Source organism: Saccopteryx bilineata, chromosome 2 (genome assembly GCF_036850765.1).
Source record: "Saccopteryx bilineata isolate mSacBil1 chromosome 2, mSacBil1_pri_phased_curated, whole genome shotgun sequence".
Lineage (NCBI taxonomy): Eukaryota > Metazoa > Chordata > Mammalia > Chiroptera > Emballonuridae > Saccopteryx > Saccopteryx bilineata.
The window spans coordinates 258,181,867-258,202,202 of NC_089491.1; the positions used below are offsets into that span (position 1 = coordinate 258,181,867).

Genomic DNA, 20,336 nt, shown 5'->3' on the forward strand with positions numbered 1-20,336 from the left:
TGGAAGGAGGAAACACAGGAAGCCCAGTGCTGAGTATACCTTTGCTTCACTCCTCCTCAGTTCACATTTCAGAGGGAAATGGGACAGAAGAGAAAGAAGAGGTCCTCAAGAAAAAACACTGAATGGAAGAGACCAGAGAGATCTTAGCACAAATCATCTCTTTCTAGTAGGACTTTTCAAACCCCCTCTAAAGGGATATGGGTGAAATCTCTCCCTGGCCTCTGGTCATTTATCTGACCTAAACCTATAGCAGGGGTCCCCAAACTTTTTACACAGGGGGCCAGTTCACTGTCCCTCAGACTGTTGGAGGACTGAACTATAAAAAAACTATGAGCCTGACCGGTTCAAAACCCTGGGCTTGCCTGGTCAAGGCACATATGGGAGTTGATGCTTCCAGCTCCTCCTCTCTCTCTCTCTCTCTCTCGCTCTCTCTCTCTCTCTCCCTCTCCTCTCTAAAATGAATAAATAAAAATTAAAAACAAACAAACAAACAAAAAACTATGAACAAATTCCTATGCACACTGCACATATCTTATTTTAAAGTAAAAAATCAAAACGGGAACAAATACAATATTTAAAATAAAGAACAAGTAAATTTAAATCAACAAACTGACCAGTATTTCAATTGGAACTATGTGCCCGCTTTTGGCTAATGGTCAGTGTCCGGTTCCATATTTGTCACTGCTAGCCGTAACAAGGGATATGACGCACTTCTGGAGCCGTGACGCGTGCATCCCGCACCCCTGGAAGTAGGTACTGTACTGTGAGCGACACCATGCTTTGCGGCGCCACCACATACAGTGCTTCTCTCACTGACCACCAATGAAAGAGGTGCCCCTTCTGGAAGTGCGGCGGGGGCCGGATAAATGGCATCAGGGGGCCGCATGTGGCCTGCGGGCCGTAGTTTGAGGACCCCTGACCTACAGGAACCTGGGGTGCATCAGTATTTTATCCAGAAGAAAACAGGAACAAAAGGCCAAAGCCCAAAGGGAATAAGGGCTCAGGCAGCAGCAAAGAAGATGCCAGGCATGGCTGCCAGGGTGGAGGCTCACCCGAGGGGGGCGGTGCTGAATCCTCGCTCGAGCCACTTTCTGCTTGTTGACAATGTTCATCAGCTTGATGGCATCTGCGCCCTTCACATACACCACCGGCCTCTTGAGTGGGTCTTCTGAGCCCTGGTTTAGCTAGGGAAGAAGAGACACTCCTGGTTAGAAGATCTGCTTACTGTAAGAAGCAGGAGAGAAAAAGAAAAGCTGAAGGAAAAGAATGCTAAATACCTGTTTGGAAATCATCAAACTCCTCAAGCATTATAGACTTGGAGCTCCTGGAATGGCAAGGCTGAGGATGATGCTTGTTTAGGATGGACTGGGTGCACTGAAGGCCCAGAAGGGTCTTAGGAAATGTCCCCTAAACCCCAATTCTCCTGTCTCTTAACCCTCTCAGCAGTCTTGCCTTGGAGTATGATGTCCAAACATGGATATCTAATATCAGCAGACAAGTGCAAAGGCCCTGAGATGCGGGTGACGTGACTGTGACAAGCCAAGCTAACCAAAGCCAGTGCTTCTCTCAGGAGAATGCAGTGCTGGTGTAGCCTGAGGAGTTTACCTGGTCAATAGCTTCCGGGTTTTCAGATACATCAAAGATGACTGCAGTGGCTCCCCTCTGCACTGCTCGCTTGGCCTGGCAGAATAAAAAAGAGCAGGTTGGTCCTCTGGTCCTCTTACCCTTCCAAAGCTGGCCTTGGAAATCAGACCTATGTCCAAATATAGGATCTGACAGTTACCAACTTATGTGACTTTGGGCAAGTTACTAGCTTTCCTAAGCTTTGACTTTCCTATCTGTATAAAAAGGGTTAATGCCACCTACCTTTTGGTTCTGAGATCCAGATGAGTTAGAATAGGTGAAAACAAATAAGTGGGTGCTCAGTTAACCTTTGTCTCCCTATCCAGCCTAAGCATTAAAAATAAACTACAAACCAGCAACCTGTGCAATAAGCATAAAGGTATTGGTTTCAGTATTTTCTGTTATGAACACAGAGCCACTGGCAACCAAAGCCAAATGCCTTTGGTCCTTCTCTCTTCCCATGTCACCTGGCACTGCAGCTAGAATAGCATACTGACGATTTCTGAAGGACTCTCAAAACGGTCAATTTTAATAACTGACACAGAATGAAGACCTTTGGAGATGCTGTCAGAGGGAAAAGCTACAAAAAATAATTGTAAATGGGGATTTAGAGCAGCTGGCTGCCAAACCTGGCTGCACATCAAAACCACTTGGGAAGTTTGTGAAGCAGATTTCCTGGCTCAAACCACAGAGACTGATTCAGCAGGGCTGGAGGAAGGCCCAGGAAACTGAGTTCTGAAAGTTTTCTGAGGGATTCTGATGATTCAACCACTTGGGGAACTATTGATCAGACAGATGAGGTTGGAATATTTTAGAAACAAATGAGAAGTGGTAAGATTCTTTTGGGGTGTGTGTATGGGAAATTCCTTTCCATCCCAATAAACCTAACTTTATATACAGCAAAGTATGACAATGGGGTAGAAGCTATGGAAGAAGACTACATAACTATTGTTTTTAGGAACCTGAATCTTATTAGGGAAGTAAGTAAGTAACTTCTAACATGAGGGGGGAAAGCAAAACAAAAATCAAATCCTGCTATAAGATGGGCAAATGGTGCTCAGAGGTCAAAGATAGTCTCTAGGGCCAGGGTGCTTGAGAAAGCATATAATTTGAATTCCTTCCAAAAGAAGGATCATTCTACATGGATGCAGCATAAGAGAGCAACACTCAACTCGTGGATAACATAGCTAGACCAACTGCTCCAACAAACCACTAGAGGGCAGTCTTATCCTTCTGTTTTTGCAACAAACCCATTCCTCCTTGTGCTTTGTACCATACAAGCAGGATAGTGAAATCCTCAGGGACACAGCCTAATCCTCTGCAATTTAAGCTCAGGCACCTCAGGTGCTGTGCTGCAGAGGCTATCCTAGTTCTGCTGGGGCTCTTGTTGATTTGAAATTCAAGGTATTTAAACCTTCTTCTGCCACTTGTCCATCCCACCCTACTCATCATTACCACCACTCTGCAGTCAGGAGTGACTGTTAAGGAGCTATTCCTGGCTCTGCCACTGAAAAGCTGCCAACGGTGGGCCAGCCACTTAACTGCATTCAGCTTCAGCCTCAGTTTCTCCATCTGGAAAAGGATGGAGCATAAGTCCTCAAGACCAGGGCCCCTTTGAGGTCCAGTGTTGGACATCCAACTGACTGTCCACAGCAATAGGGAAAGAGCTATCACCCGCCTCCAGCAGGAGAGGCCATGATGGCACAGTGGCGTCATTTTCCTCCAGAAGGCTCTGTAGGGGCACAGACTCCTTTGCCTGAGGCTAACAGCTTGTGGACCCCAGAGTTAGCAAGAAGTAGGTGCTTATGTCTTCTGCTCAGGTGGTGTCCCAGTCTTTCACACTCTCCTGAGATGTAGAAGTGCCTCAAGGAACAGTACCTAATACAAGTTAATAAACAGGACCTCTCCCCTTTATTTGGCTTTCATTCCAAGATCAAGCACATCAAACAGCACCTGAGGGGAATATGCATTCAGAAGCATCTTGAGGGGGGGCACCCAGCACCTCACCTCCGGTTTTGACGCAAGTGCACCTGGAGAGCATAATGGTCCATAGGACAAAAGCCTGCAAAGTTGGGGGAAGCAATGCCTTTCAGCCACGTGACCGCCTCAGCTTTTAGGCTTCCCAGCTTCACAAGAATGTGGAAGTCTCAAGGTTTTGGAGGTGAAGCATGACCCTTTCGAGACAGGCACTTTTAAAAAAACACAATGGATTGGCTAGTCTCTTGGTTTATTCAGTGAAGAGAGCAGGTCAATATTGAGGTGCTTAAATCTCATTTATAGCCTGACTTCAGAAACAATCAGATCATGCATGGGATCAAAACACAGATATTGCCTGACCTGTGGTGGCGCAGTAGATAAAGCGTCGACCTGGACTGCTGAGGTCACTGGTTTGAAACCCTGGGCTTGCCCGGTCAAGGCACATATGGGAGTTGATGCTTTCTGCTCCTCCCCCACTTCTCTCTCTCCCTCCCTCCCTCCCTCTCGCTCTCCTCTAAAATGAATAAATAAAAAAATAAAAAACACAGATATTTAGTTTGAGAAAATGATAATTCTCACAGTTAACTTTAAAAGTTATGTTTAATGTAAGGTGCTATCAAAAGACTACATTTCCTGCCTATTCCAGGACTGAGTGGGATCCACCTCCCAACCCACCCCCCGGAACTTGCCTGTTTGTAGTTGGCTCAGGATTTAAAATAGGCCACAAATAATCCATACTTAGAAAATGACGCATTTATTATACTATTACCAAAGCAAATTTAAAAACACAGAACACTACTTGGTCACCCTTTCCCCCTTGCCACACATTTTCAGTTTGATTGATGACACACTCTTTAAACCAATCTTCATATTTTACTTAGGTCATTCACCATTGACCTAGTCAAGCTTGGGCCGTGCTATTTTAAAACCAATCTTAACCATAGTTGGGAGAACTTTCCATTGCCACAAACCCTATCTTTACAATGTCCAAAAATCCCAAGATAAGGCTGCTTCAAAGAAAGGACGGGAAAGATGCAGCCTGGTGGGTGTTGCGAGATGAAGGTCACTGGTACACTGGGATGTTGCAGCAGACAGTAATTACCCCTGAGCTGTGCACAGAAGGGCATGGAAAGAAGAGCAAGAGGAGGGTGTGCACGGCAGAAAACATGTAGGGAGTCTCAGTAAGTTCTCCCAGAAGCAGCCAAAGGCCTTGCCTTACTGACCTCTGCATACCCTTCCCCTTGACCCCACCCACACAGGTATTTTCAAATCCTTCATCAGCTTTGCTGCTTGATCAGGACAGGCCAGGGCAGGTTGGCACCAGCCAGCAGGTGACCAGAAGCCCAGCAGCAGAATGTGGAGTAAGAGATTGTCATGGTTACCTTTCCAGGCCTGCAAGACCAAGGCTAGACAATGCCCATAGCCATTGGAACGAGTATCAAAAGTGCAAACATCTGCACACTTAGTTTGCAAAGTACACAATTTCAAGCACTAGAAGATGGAGCCCTACTATGGTTATTAGTATTTACTGCAATGCAAGACTCCTATGGTTATTTAATAAATGTTTATTCTGAATGAAAGCTTCCTTGAGACCATACTCTTGGTTTATTGTTCCCTAAATGTGAATGTATCCCCTAAAGAAGTGCTTCTATCAATCTGATTGATTCTTAAATATCCAGATGTGAAAGGGGCATTCTGATGAGAATATTCCTGTTACTACATTGTGAATGGGAAAACTTAGCCTAGACACTGCTTTAGTTTCAATTAAATTCAGGAATTTCAATCAGAACTGGACCCGGCACTCTCTTGGTATACTCAGACTTGGTTTGGGGCTTGGTCCCACCCCATATTTACTCCCTGGAGGCCCTGGGCACAGACTCCATTTTTTACCTGTTGTTTATCTGTATCTTTGTAAAGCATTGGATGTAGTGTCCCTAATGCCTAATCTTTATTGTAAGAAAACGAACAAAATGCAACCTTAATGGGAAGTAACCCAAACAATGACTAAAAATGTCCTTTGTCCCAAATTCCTGGCCATGGGATATTCAAAGAAGCTGGAGTGTTAGTGTTGACATGAAGATGTGCCTTCAACCTCTTACAGGAAGTTCTGACATTATGAGAGCTCCAAAATGATTTTTTTTTTTTTTTTGCCTCTATATATAATACAATTCTGTATTTTGGGATTTTTTTGCACTTACTATGAGCATCCAGCAAGTCATTAAAAATTCTTTGTAAATATTTTTAAGACTGTGATATATCCCTTCACATACTGGTACTCTACTTACTCATGTAATTTTGATATTTGGGCTATTCCAGATTTTTATTGTAATTACTGCTACATTAAATAAACCTTGGCTTACATTTCCAATTTCCTTAGGATAAAGGTCCAGGGCCAAAGAATATGAAGATTATTTTATTAAGACTCTTAATATAATCCACACAGGATATTACTGCCTCTCCTTATAAACCCACACAACTTAATTTATCTACAGTAATGACATGATAGGATGGCACAGACAATGTAAGACAAATTTATCGAGCAATTTAACTTCTGGGTAAACTGACTTATTGGGCTTGACCAGGCGGTGGCACAGTGGATAGAGCGTCGGACTGGGATGTGGAGGACCCAGGTTTGAGACCCCAAGGTCTCCAGCTTGAGCACGGGCTCATCTGGTTTGAGCAAAAAAGCTCACCAGCTTGGACCCAAGGTCGCTGCCTTGAGCAAGGGGTTACTCGGTCTGCTGTAGCCCCACGGTCAAGGCACATATGAGAAAGCAATCAATGAACTAAGATGTCGCAACGAAAAACTGATGATTGATGCTTCTGATCTCTCTCCGTTCCTGTCTGTTCCTATCTATCCCTCTGTCTCTGTAAAAACAAAAACAAAAACAAAAAAACTGACTTATTGGTAAGCTGGGGAAGGAAGTCAGTTCGTTAGTAATTCTGTACGATATTTCACATGTAGAAGGACACTCCAGAGTGAACTATGAGCTGATCATACCTATCCTACTGATTCTTCAAGGTCAAGTTCATGTGCGACACCTCCCTCCCCCCAACACACATCCCCTAAGACAAAAACTTCTCAAAACAACCCTTTTCCCTTTCTGAGCTCTAATATCTCTGCGGATTTCTCCTCTGCTGCTTACTCTTTTCTGTGATGCATTCCCACCCCAAACATGACCCACCTTTTGCTACTTACCAAAGTAATATATATCGATGTAAAAATTTTAATACAGCAGGTCCTTCAATAACATTTGGTTCTAACGCTGATAAAAAAAAAATTGATTCCCAACCAGGGCTGCTGTCTGTATGGAGTTTGTACATTCTCCCCATGTCCGTGTGAGCTTTCTCTGGGGACTCCAGTTTCCTCCCAAATCCCAAAGATGTGCACACGAGGTGAACTGGCATGCCTACAATGTCCCAGTCTGAGTGAGTGTGCATTGAGTGTGCTGTGCAACCGCAGGTGTCCTGTCCAGGTTGGGTTCCCACCTTGTGTCCTGAGCAGGCTCTGGCCACCTGCAACCCTGAACTGGAATAAGCAGATGAAAAAAGAATTCTCTTCTTGTTTTTATGAATCTCTCAAGTATATGTATCAATCCCATTTATTTCAATGTTTAATATAAGAAGTGCTTTGGGTCTTTATTTAGTAGAAATTCAGCTATATTTTTGTGACTAGAAATATGCCGTAGGAATTTATTTTTGTTTGTTTTTTGGGTTTTTTATTTATTCATTTTTTAGAGAGGAGAGGGAGAGAGAGAGAGAGAGAGAGAGAGAGAGAGAGAGAGAGAGAGAAGAGAAAGAGAGAGAGAGAGAAAAGGGGGAGGAGCTGGAAGCATCAACTCCCATATGTACCTTGACCAGGCAAGCCCAGGGTTTCGAACCGGCGGCCTCAGCATTTCCAGGTCGACACTTTATCCACTGTGCCACCACAGGTCAGGCTGCCGTAGGAATTTAACACTTGTTTATATCAATTAGTTTTGTTATTCATCATTTCGCTTAAACCTGCAGTTTCCAAGACCCTATGAATGACGTTAAATGATTCTGAAATTAAAAGCAAAAAATAACTCACTCATTGCTCCCCTATGTCCCAATTTTATAACATAACTGTGTGGTTTATATCTTCTGTGTTTTTTTTAAAACCCATATTTTAGCAGGAATAAGTTGCATATGTATATACCCACATGCCAAAATACTTAATAAACAGAATGTAGGTACCATTCTGTACTCTATTTCCCCACTTATCACAACATTTTACTCAACAATATCATATGCACCGATGTAGAAAATGTTCAGTCTTCTTACCAGCTGCACATATTATTCCATTATATGGTTGTATCAGAATTTAAGACTGTCCCCCTGCCAGGCATTAGAGGATTTCTAACTTTTCTCTATTAGAAACAGTGCTGTATTTATATTCTCATACTTTCATTCTGGTGGTGTCCATCTTTAATTAAAATAAATAGTCACAAGAGGCTCTGCTGAGTCAAAGGGCAGAGATAGCTTACATGTGAATGAATTCCTCACCTTGGTGCCAGGCTAACCTGTCCACAGGGCCTAATGGGGCCAAGAGGTAGATCTCACTGACCAGTTAGTGTGCCCATAACACCTAACAACGCAGACTGCCTGGAGATTATCCATACTCAACCAATTAACATAGTAGGTGGGAACAGAGTTTAATTCTATTTGTAGTGCCATTTATGAATTTATTTAACAGTAATTAACCAGTTAGTATGTGTGCTTGGCCCTGGGGATACATACAGCAGTGAACAGCAGGGTGGCAGACCTCTCTGAAAAGGCCAAAGGAGTCATAAGGAATAGCCAGAGTGTTCAGTTCCATGGGAAAGTAAGATATTACAACCATAAGATCATTCTGCTCACGTTTCTATAGGAGCTTTTCCCAAAGTATGATCAGAGGATGGAAGATTTTCTTGGTCAGTGTCCTCTGAGAAATTCTAAATATTCTTGAGTTGTTACCCCTGACTTTTATAGGGCACATTTAGAGCCTCTTTCTACCTGGCCTCCTCGATTTTTTTGGACACAGAGGCTTTTTATAGCAACTCCTGTCAACATCCTATCTCTTGTGGAAAACATTTTTGGGCCCAATCCTCTGTGGCGTATGATACACTAATACAGGAGAAGTATCATACCCCAATCATCCTCTCGTTCTAACTCTCAGGTATAAGGTTGAAAGATATGACAAAGATCGACATTTTGATCTGGAAAACAATAATGTGTAAAGAATATACACATCTCAATTTGAATGAGACGGTTATTAATATAAAAACATTCAATAATACAGTTCAACCTGCCAAGAATTTAAGAGGGCCAATGGTGTGCCAGGCACCCCAAGAAGGCTCCAAGGCAGGACAGTCTAAAAGTGTCTGTCATTATTCGCTGTTGTCCTGTGGGGAGAGATCTTATCAATGAGTAGGATGAGTGCGCTGAGAGGTTTTTTTCTTAACCAACCAACCAACCAAGAGTTCACTTGCGGCTCTCCTCTGACATGCTTCTATAACCGGGTGAACAAGGTGGCAGAAACCATAATTGTGGAGAATCCAAAATGGCACCAGAGTCCTAAACCTTGGTTCCCATGACTTGGCATCAGCATTTTGCTTTGAGTTGGGTCCTCAAGTTCTTTCTGTTCCTATTCCCAGAGCAGAGCACACTGCCCCTGACATTGGTGGGTCATTCCTTGCTCAGGCTGATATGGCTGCATGGGGGTCTTGCAATGGACCTACCCTTCATCTAACCTTTACCTTTCCATAACCTGAGCTCCCTCCTCAGGGAAGTGTTCTCTCTACCCCAGGGGGCCAAGTCAAACCAAAGCCCTTTGCCCTCACCCCTATACTCAACAGCTTACCACATTTTGCTGATTCCATCTTCCAAAACCATCCATTGTTTTTCCATCCCCACTGCTGTCACCCTGTCTAGGACACCAAACTTTTCATGTGAGTCACAACAACATCCTCACCTTGGTGCTAGGCTAATCTGCCCTCAGGTTCTCGTGGAGCCGGGAGGCAGCTCTTACTGACCAGTCTATGTGCCCCATAAAACCTAAAAAAGCAGGCTATCCCACCTGTACGCTAGCCTATCTGTTCCCTAGCCCATCCCACCTGCACCCCAGTATGGTCTCCATTCAGCAACAGTCCCTGATCTGACCCGTACCACTCTACTCGAATGACTCTGCACTACTCTTCAGATAAAATGTGACCTCCCTATACTGCTTATCACAAATGCAATACTCCAGTCCCCCGTCTGACTAAGCTGAGCATCTATGAGTTCTCTGACTACCTGCATACTTCCCACTGAGGAACATATATTGTATTACCTCTCGACAACAACACTGGTTAGCCTTTACCTCTTCTTCTCTCATTAGGCTCAGGTCTATTCCCTCCACAGTTAGAGCCCTGTTAGTGTTAGGGCCTGACTCTGCCCCACCATTTCAGCTCTTATGACATCATACTATAATTGTTTATTTAAAGCACCTCCCTCACCAGAGGGCAGTCAATGTGTCAGACTACTTTCCTGCTGAATCCCCAGGATCCAGCAAAGGACCTGGCACAGGGTAAATGGCCAAGAAATAATTGTTAATAAACCTAAAAAAGGATCAGCTTTTGCCCTCAAGGTTAGCATTGAACACTCTAGGCCTTGGACTCTAAGCACAGACTATCACTTCAGGTCATCTGATCTCCTTGGACTCTGAAATTAAGAAGGTCCATTCTCTACCAGATCTTCTTGGAACTCCAGATTGTCTGCACTTCAGATTTTCAGGATGTGCTTTCTTATTAACCAACACAGGTCTTCTGCTATAGTGTTTGCTGATGGGCCTTTGATTGGTGGTCAGTTCTAAAGCAGATATTCTGTCTCTGGGTAACTTTAGTCCCAGCCACTAAAAGTGGTTTTGCCTGGTTGTGGATCTTTATCAGCCCCAGGCCTCTGTGTGAGCACATCTTCAATGTCAAAATTTAGAAAACAAATCTGTGTACTTGCATGTTTGTTCCTTCCACTCCTGGGAGGAATGCAAGCCCCCTTTAGAACTCTCACCAAGAAGAGCTGTCGAAGTGACCACCCTAGGCATATCTACAGGAACAAATGGCATGGATACAGCCTTTTAGTTTCCTTCCATTGTCACCTCGGGGACCTAAAAGACTGATAGAATTAACCCTGAACCCTACAGAGAAAGATAGCCTGGCATCAAATGGGCCCATCCTGGAAAAGTTCATGCACACTGGCCTGCCTTTCCCTCCTGGTGTGAAGGTTTGGAGCTTCGCTTTCTGGGTGAACTGGCGGCAGACTTCAAATTCCCAAACTCAATGGTTTGGGGTGATAAGAGACCAAAGCACAGGCTCGAGAGGCACAGCCACCTAGGGCCTGGACCTCACACACATCATTGCCAGCAACGAGCCCTACTTGTGCTGCCACTGCGGCAGGGCCTGCTCCTGCAGTCAGGGAGGAGCAAACGGTTGTGAACACCAATGGAGACCAACCAGCCAGTCCCAGAGACTGGCCACGCCCGATGCCCATGTCTCTTTTGGCTGTTCCTACCCAAATTCAAACAGCAGGGGCTTACTTGGGTCCCTTTATGCCTTTCCCTCTGGAGGCCAGTAAGTGAATTTCAAACTTTCCCTCCTCATTTTTTCCTTTTCTCCTCCCCCATGTTCTTCACTTAGCAGTGACCACCCAGGCACCAGACTCTTGATCATTCTGGTCAGCCGCTGTTCCCTGACGCATGAGTCACTGCATGACAGGGGACATTCTTGCTAGACATAGGGACTTGTAAGGCCTGTCTCACGGAGGCCCTGTTTTCCTACAGAAACCTTTCATTCCATAGGAAATGAAGTCACACACCATAGCACATGGGTAACCGGTGAGAAAATCCTGGTGCCCAGAAGGGGGCGTGTGTCAGAAGAAAGTGGGAGGGAAGGACCCTAACACCACCAGGGAAACCACCTGCTACTCTCCAGAAATTTGTAGGGAAAGGGTACACACAGCTTTTAAAAGAACCTGGTTTCCTTTTTATAGAACATACAACATACATGATTTCCCCAAACTAAACTTGCAGGGTGCAGGGCGTTTGCTTCGTTTCCTTTCATGACTCGGAGCATCCCTGCCTAAAGGAGATCAACACACAAAACAGTCGCAGAGGAACGTGGCGGGGGGCGGGGGGCGGGGCGTGGAGGCTGGCGGGGATGGTGGTAGGGGGGTTTGTTGGGTGGCCAGGCGATTTCACTTTCGGGAAGGGGAGAAGGTGGATATAGGGTGAGGGTAGGTGGTGCAGCAGTGCCCGCTCCACCGGCTCCTAGCTCCGGGGCTTGGCTGCAGCCCGGCCTGACCTTCCAGGTTTCCCTGGCAGGAGATCAAAGAGCAAAAGCCACAAACACGGCTCAGAACTCCGAGGCCCCACAGCCTCCCCGCGGGTTCCTCCTCCTCTTCCACCCCTCCAGCCAGGCTTCTCCACGCCCACCCTAAAGGTCCCTCCCCCTCCACTTCCCCACGCCCCCTAGTCCCTTCCCCACCCAGTGGGGCGGTCTTTGGGGGCGGGCTCCCATCCTGCCTTCTCTGACCCTACCGGGCTGGCCGCACCCCGCCCACCCGGGGAAGGTATTTCTCGCCATAATTAAAGTCATTAAACCTCCAAAGGCTCCTGCCGGCTGCTGGTTCTGAGCTCCGGAACGACGAAGATGATGCATGTTAAATCCTAGTTGAGATTATGCTGATCTATTTTGGAGACATGTAGCAGCGAGAATTCAGCGGTTAAGTTAGTTGTTAAGGCTGCCTAAGTTTAAATAGTGTTATTTATTCGCAAAATATGTAGCAGCCCCCCTTAATTTCTCCTAATTAAAGGAACCGACAGAAGCGGCTGCAGTCCGCGGCCATGTCACGGCGCCATTACACAGGTTGGTACCCTTTTCACAATCAGAAAATACTAGGTGTCAAAAAGAAATGCATTTCCCTAGATTTTAATCTTAAACATAGACTTTTAGACCAGTTTCCAAAACACAATGATCCTCTTTGTCTTAACACCTGACAAGGAGCACCAAAAACCCAGGGAGCCTGGCCAAACCCTCCTTTCCACCACCACCGCTGGGTGAAGGGATGTTATGGAAAAAGTCTGCAGTTGGGTTGTTTCATGAGATGTCCACGCCTGAAAGAGAAACTTTTGGAAGAACTTGTTTGCTGCTACCTTGAGTTTCCAGAAGTCCCACTTCAGGCCAAATCATAAATTTAGCCAGCAACTAGAAACTTTAAAAAGGACCACCCCCTTCTCCGCATATGACAGCTAACCTTTGTTTTATTATAAACAAGTGTTAATTAGGTAGTGGAATCAGGCTTGACAAAGAACACAGTGCTTGCAAAGTCTGAAGACTCTATAGTCTCCTCCCTTTTGCCATGAGAGGTGGAGGACAGGCTCTCATTGAGGATTGAGCTCCTCCCTGCTGGGGCCATCCAGCAGGGCACACTTGGTTCTCAACCTTGGCCCACTGAGGGAGGCAACTGGAGATTTAAAATACCCATGCCTGCGCCCCGCCCCTAGAGACAATGACTTCATCTATGTGGAATGGAACCTCAGCGGCAATATTTTTCCAAACGTTTCTCGGTTAGTTTTAAATTTTAGGTAGGGCTGAGAACCACTGGGGGCCCCAAATTGCACAAAGCCTCTCAATGACTGTCAAATACACAGTCTGGGTACCCTGTCTGGATGCAGTTGGACTGGTGTAGGTCCAGAAGCTATCTAACCAGTATCCCAGGCAATACTATGATGAGGCAAAGGAAAGTTTTAGAGAGTTCCTAAATCAGGTGGTAAACTGAAAAAATAGGACAGGAACCAGGATGAAAAACTTTTGCATGTCCAAAGTAGGCTTGCTCCTAACATTTGTGGTGCTTGGGCCAAGAGCTAACAAATAAAGTATAACCTAACCTTCTACCTTGACATATGTATCTTTATAAAGATTTGGAAGGTCTTTATGGGATCTAACTCTTTGGAGTTCCTTTATAGAACATGTCAGTGTGGAGAAAGCTGACTACCCTCCCCTTGCCCCATTTCAAGGGGGACTTACATGTGAATGGATACCCCAGCCTCAAGGCCAAGGTCTGTCTACCCTTCTTGGGAAGAGGGGTGTGCAGCCAGGGAAGTCTTTCCCCAGAAGGATGTCCTATAGAAGTGGTCTGCAAGGTCCTGGAAGCCAATACAGGGTCATCTTGGGGGAACTCAGGGACCCCAGGAATGGTTTATAAGGGGACTTCCTCCTTGAACTCCTTACCAGGTAGGCCAGAAGTTTTAGAAGCAGGGCCTTACAGCAGGGCCTTTCTTGCCTGATCTCAGGGCAGTACTGGCCCAAAGCATCAGACTCCAAGAGGGATAAGTAAGGGAAGTCCCTCCTATGTATCAGACAAGGCAGTGAGTGCTTTCAAATGGCACTGAATCTGCACAGCAACTCTGCAGGTGAGGTGATGTTGATTCCCACTTGACAGCTGGATGCTCAGTGGTTACCTCACACAGCCATGAAGTAGAGAGGTGACATTTGACATCAGTCTCTATAATCCCAGCCTAGAGAAAACTCATGTTCTCTGGGGTTTCCAAAATCAAGCATGATGGGCCTGACCTGTGGTGGTGCAGTGGATAAAGCGTCGACCTGGAAATGCTGAGGTCGCCGGTTCGAAACCCTGGGCTTGCCTGGTCAAGGCACATATGGGAGTTGATGCTTCCAGCTCCTCCCCCCTTCTCTCTCTGTCTCTCCTCTCTCTCTCTCTCCTCTCTAAAATGAATAAATAAAAATTAAAAAAAAATTTAAAAAAATCAAGCATGATGGCGATTAGTGCATATATAAAAACATGAATGCTGAAATTCCACGCGTTCCATTAATAGCTTATATAAGTATTGCATTTCCCAATCCCACAAAGAAATTCCAGATCGTTGTTCTCCTAAACCAATCTGGACTCACTCATCTTTAAATCTCCCTTTATAAATGTCATGCAGCTCATAGTCAACATAAGGAGGGTTGGCAAGGTGGAAAGTTCCACTTTTGTCTAGGTTTAGCTGCTTGAAAGTCCAAGTTGTTCTGTCACAGACTATTTCATTCAAAGCAGTTCTATCCATTGTCATTTTAGCCAGTGCAGGCTCACCAACAGTATGACCTTCCCTAGTATATTTCTTAAAAATCTAGATTGTTTCAAAATGGTCTGTGTACCCTATTGAATTGACTCCTTGTATCTGTGACTTTGTTAGTTGAATACAAATCTCTATATTTTAAAGAATTTTTTCCCCATTATTAGAGAGGGGGGGATGGGAAGGGAGAGAGAGAAGCATCAACTTGTTCTACTTAGTTGTTCTGTTTAGTTGTGCACTCACTGATTGCTTCTTGTACGTGCCCTGACCAGGGCCCAAACTTGCGACCTTGGTGCACCAGGATACTTTATTCACTGAGCCACCCAGTCATGGCTTTGAATACAAATCTCTTTTAACTTCACAACAAAATTGCTGGTAACAGCAACAGAACCAAATCTCTCTCTCTCTCTCTCTCTCTCTCTCAGCAGAGTACAAAGCCTCCTCACTTGCTTTTCTTCTCTGGGGACAGTTTGATGGCACCCCTAACCAAGATGACCCTGAAGAGTAATACAACCTGAAAGTGACCTGGGAATAGGCAGGCTAACCCAGCTTCTTTTTAGCACTGCCATGGAAGATGGGCAGGAGATGAGTTATCAAATCACACTGCTTAGGCTGAAGTCTTGGCTCACTTTCCTAGATCTGGTGACTGAGCAAACCTTCCTATGCTTCCATTTGTACACCTATATACAATGGGATAATACTAACAGGAAGTATCCTCACTGTCACTGCAAGACTAGATGAGAAGATGCCTGGCACATGGCAAGCATTTAGGCATAACCTCCCTCCTTTGGACATGGCCATAGTATATGTGTATCCTTTGGGCACCTGGCCCATTCCTTGACTCTTTGAGTACAGGATTCTTCTCCAGGAAGGAGAATCTCCAGATGGGGCTCCCTGACCCCTACACAAGGTTCAGTCTGGCAACTATGCTTCTAGGCAAAATGCTTACCTCTGACTGTCTTTCCTAGGATTTATTAATTTAGCACATATTTATTGAATACCTACCCTGATGGTACAAATGCATGCTGAAAAGATCCAGTCCTAACAGAGCTAGTCTATCTTCTCAAGGAGCTCCAGTAGTCACTATAGGGACCTTGCATGCACAGCAAGATATACTCCTTGAACAAAGCAAGAGAGAAGAGAGAGGAAGGGAGAGGGAGAGGGAGAGGGAGGGAGGGAGAGGGAGAGAGAGTGGGAGTAGGAGGGAGAGGGAGAGATGGAGGGAGAGAGAGAGAGGAGGAAAGGTGCTTGCAGACAGAGTCCATGTGTCCTCACTTTATGTCAGACCTCAACTCATCCTGTGACCGGCACACTTGAACAGTGCAGGCGTGCTGCCTCGAACCCTCAGTCAGCAAATATTAAAACATCTATGCAATATGAACACTCACATCCAACAACAAATCTATAGGCAATTATTATTTCAAGAAGACAGATTAATTTTAAAGTATAGTTTGATAGCCTTTAACAGTGCATTAAATTGAAAACAAAAAAGTTAATGACATTAAAAGTTATTACAATGAAAGACTTGACAAGGGACTGTAAACCACAGAAAAGTGGAGTTGGGCTAGATCACTTCCTTTGGTCAATAATAGGTTGATGACTGTGTCATTAAGAAAAGGACTTCTTGTTAAGGAACACCTTAATCCCAGGAAAAGGAAAGAGTAAAAAGGTTATATTAAGGGAATCAGGGATAATCTCTATCAATTACCCAGAGCCTTTCCTGTTGGGGAAGTCTCAAAAAGAACAGGAAAAGAGCTGGGTCATGATCAAGGTGCTTACCCTTTGTTTTATGATCCAGGAGTTTGGCAGTCTGGTTTGTGGGTAAGAGGAGAGGGCTAAAAAAAACTATAGATGCTACGTACGTAGATAACTATAGAATATGCCAACTCTGGCTCAAGAGCACCCAATTATCACGAGGGCACAAGGAGCTGACTGGCATCATGTTGAAGCTAAACAAGTCAAAATACGTACCCGCCAAGTGGTGGGAACATTTGGAAGAACTGGTGAGCCAAATTCAGAAGAGAGACTGAGCCTGCTTCTCTTGGCCCCAAGGGCCAATGTGGCCTATCTGAAGTGTCACTGCAGTCCTCATGCAGAGGGACAAAGGGGGCTGCTTAAGCAACAGTGACCTCGATTCTGGTCCATCTGAATTGATTAAGGGGCCTCTTGGTCCTGGAATGGGATTAAAGAGCAACTAGTCCCATGTCCTAGCTTTGCAAAGGATGCAGGGACTTCCCAAGGTCAGAATATGCTGGCAGCAGGGGAGGGCGGTCAGCTCAGAGCAGACTGCATCCGGATAACACTGCCCCTAATTTACAGTCCATTAAATTTTGTCATATCCAAGTTTTTCTTTTTGGGAGAATATCCCACTAAGGAGTATCAAATGGTAAATAACTAATATGTATATTTAACTAGCACTTATTAGTAAAAACATAAATATTTCTATGTATTAGTTTAAGCAATCATTACTAGAACATTCCTATACTAAAAGATTTGAAGTGGAACATTTAAGGAAAGAATCTTAAAAAGATGATTTGTGATTATAATGTTCTCCCTTGAGGACAGGTGTATGTTAGTTCAGAAAGGAGATGAAGTCTTGAAACAAAGTGTACAATAAAGTAATTTCAACTGTACCAATTGAGTTCACTATAAAAAAATGAATCCTAAAGTGAGTACTTTTGAAACAGGGTGAAGCAGATGGTTGCCTCTCCTGTGTGCCCTAATTTGCCCCATATACTGAGTTTGCTTCTACTGAGGTTAGGACATAACTCAAACTTCTAAATCACAGAGTACTGAAGCCAGAGCTCTTCACAGAGCACCCAGCCCCTGATTTTCAGCTGGTTGCTCCAACACATACATAGCCCTGTTCTCATTATGTCATGAACATAAACTACATTAAGATATGATGGACAGGGACCAACTAAGACTTAGAAATACTAGGTACCCCAAGACGCCAAGCCCAAATTCAGCTTTAGTTTCCAGAGAAAGTGTGCCCAGCATTAGGGTCTGACAGTCAAGAGGAGGTTAGGTTTGGGGGTCATGTTAACATCTAACAGATGAAGTTACAGATTAACTCATCACTAGTATTAGTTAGTTAATGTACAATTTTGTAGGTAACTTCAATAGTCCTGGCTCAAGTTCAGAGTAGAAAAAGCAGTGTTCTCTTTTCTTATTTAAAATGTAAAAAGTAATAAAAAGGAATAAACTACTGATAATGCCAACATAGATGAATCTCAAAGTAATCATGCTGAGTTAAAGAAGCGAGATTAAAGGGTAGATATTATATAGTTTTATTTACATGAAACTATAAAATTCAAACTGCAGTAGAAGAAAGCAGATAATAGTTGTCTGGGGATTGGCTAGGGACAAAGAAGGGGGAGGGAAGGGCTTCAAAGGCACTTGAGGGTACTTTTTTGGAGTAATGGAAAGTTCATTATCTCAATATATATGTGTGTGTGTACTTATTAAATTGTATGCTTTTTTCTTTTTTTTCATTTTTTCATTTTTTTTTTTTTTCCCCCTGAAGCTGGAAACAGGGAGAGACAGACAGACTCCCACATGCGCCCGACCAGGATCCACCTGGCACGCCCACCAGGGGGCGATGCTCTGCCCATCCTGGGCGTCGCCATGTTTGTGACCAGAGCCACTCTAGCGCCTGGGGCAGAGGCCACAGAGCCATCCCCAGCGCCTGGGCCATCTTTGCTCCAATGGAGCCTTGGCTGCGGGAGGGGAAGAGAGAGACAGAGAGGGAAAGCGCGGCGGAGGGGTGGAGAAGCAAATGGGCGCTTCTCCTGTGTGCCCTGGCCGGAAATCGAACCCGGGTCCTCCGCACGCTACTTTTTTTTTTTTAATTAAGTGAGAGTGTGATAGGTGGGGAGGCAAAGAGACAGACTCCTGCATGCATCCTGACCGGGGATCTACCCAGCAAGTCCCCTACCAAGGCAATGCTTTGCCCATCTGGGGCTACTGCTCCAGTGCTCAGCAACTGAGCTGTTTTAGCACCCGAGGCAAGGTCATGGAGCCATCCTCAGCACCCAGGGCTACTTGCTTGAACCATTCAAACCATGGCTGAGGGAGGGGAAGAGAGAAAGAGAGAGGAGGGAGAGGGGTAGAGAAACAGATAGTTGCCTCTCCTGTGTGCCCTAACTGGGAATTGAACCTGGAAGTTCAAACTGTACACTTTAAATATGTGCTATTTACTATTATCTACTACACTTCAATAGAGAACTTTTTTTTTTCTTTTTGAAAAGTGGGGTGGGGAAAGAATCCACAAATATTCTCTTCTGATTATTGCGCTTACTGCTTAAAAGCAAAATTTTTATGACATAAATAACTATCATGTGAATGCTGTTAAATTTTAGTTACTATGACAACATTCTAAAGCTAGTTTTAAAAATTATCCAAACTGAGCAAAATAACACCTCCTTCTGATATCTAAAACTACCTCAGTCTTCCTACACAAATCCATTCTCAATGAATCTGGATGAATGGGAAAGTAAGACTAGCACTACAAAGCCTGCATGGACTCTGAGAAGCAAGCAAATTACAGGTCAGTATGCTTGAGAACATATTATATCAACATCAAGAAGACTAGAATTGTGTGTGGGGGGTGTACATCTGTGTACCTGCTACTGCTGCCCACAGTCAGGGGATCCCAGAGGCCCTAGGGATTTTTCTAAAATGCTTGGTTCTATTACCATGAGATGCCCTTGGATAAGTCACTGCATATCTGATCCTCAATTTCCTCATCTGTAGAACTAGGACAAGTGATAGATTATAAGGATGTTGAAGGGATCAAATAGTTCATAGGTGTAAAGTGGTTGGCATAGTTTGGGCACGTGGTAGACGCCAATTAATTGCAGCTATGATCACTACTCATTGACCTAGTCTTAAGTGAGTAAAGGCACTAAGAGGAGTTGATTGCTGCAGATCAGACAATGCTGCTTAGAGAGAGGAAACCCAGGTTTGAGTTTTGAACTGGGTATATCAATGTCTTTAGTAATTGCTTTAGCTTGATGTCATGGATACAAGTGGCACTGTTTTCCCCTGCACTACCTTTAGCTTTTATTTGGAGCAGAACTGAAACAATCTGTTCCACAATTAGATGGGTCTTGATAATTTAAACTGCTTCACTGTGATCTTTAATTCCTCCTGGCTCAACTGAGAGTTACGATTGACTCAAATAATAAAATAGCTCCTCCTGCCAAGTGTTATAAGAAATTCACACCTGTCAGGGTAGATTGAAAAATGGCCCCAATACTTTGTGGCTCCTCCCATCAAGAGGTTTATTTCAATTAAAAATAATAATAAAAGAGGTTTATTTCTACAGTACTGGAATCTGATTTCACTCATGTGACTTACTTTGGCCAACGATTTATTAGAAAATATGATGCATGTATGGACTTGAAAAGTGCCTGTGCACTGGGCTTGTCCTCTTTTGCTGTTGCGAACCCTGAAACTACCATGTGAAGAAGCTGGGCTAGCCTCCTGGATGATGAGAGGCCACTTGTCCAGAGGGCACAACTGTTCCAAGTGAGGCCACAGAAAACCAACAACAGACCACAGAGATCAGGCAAGCTGGCCCAGACCAGAACTGCTTGGCTGACCCTTATAATCATGAACAAATGAA

At 44.5% G+C, this 20,336-nt stretch overlaps 1 protein-coding gene across 1 annotated transcript in view; it reads right to left on the bottom strand.

Moving 5' to 3' along the window:
- Window positions 1-20,336, bottom strand: part of ZNRF3 (zinc and ring finger 3) — a 168,017-nt gene that overhangs the window by 11,829 nt on the left and 135,852 nt on the right. Inside the window, exons 3-4 of the mRNA XM_066260225.1 lie at window positions 1,606-1,680; window positions 1,053-1,184 (exon numbers count right to left, since the gene is read on the bottom strand). Of these exons, the coding sequence (XP_066116322.1) occupies window positions 1,053-1,184; window positions 1,606-1,680 (207 nt within the window). The remainder of the gene's footprint in view (window positions 1-1,052; window positions 1,185-1,605; window positions 1,681-20,336) is intronic.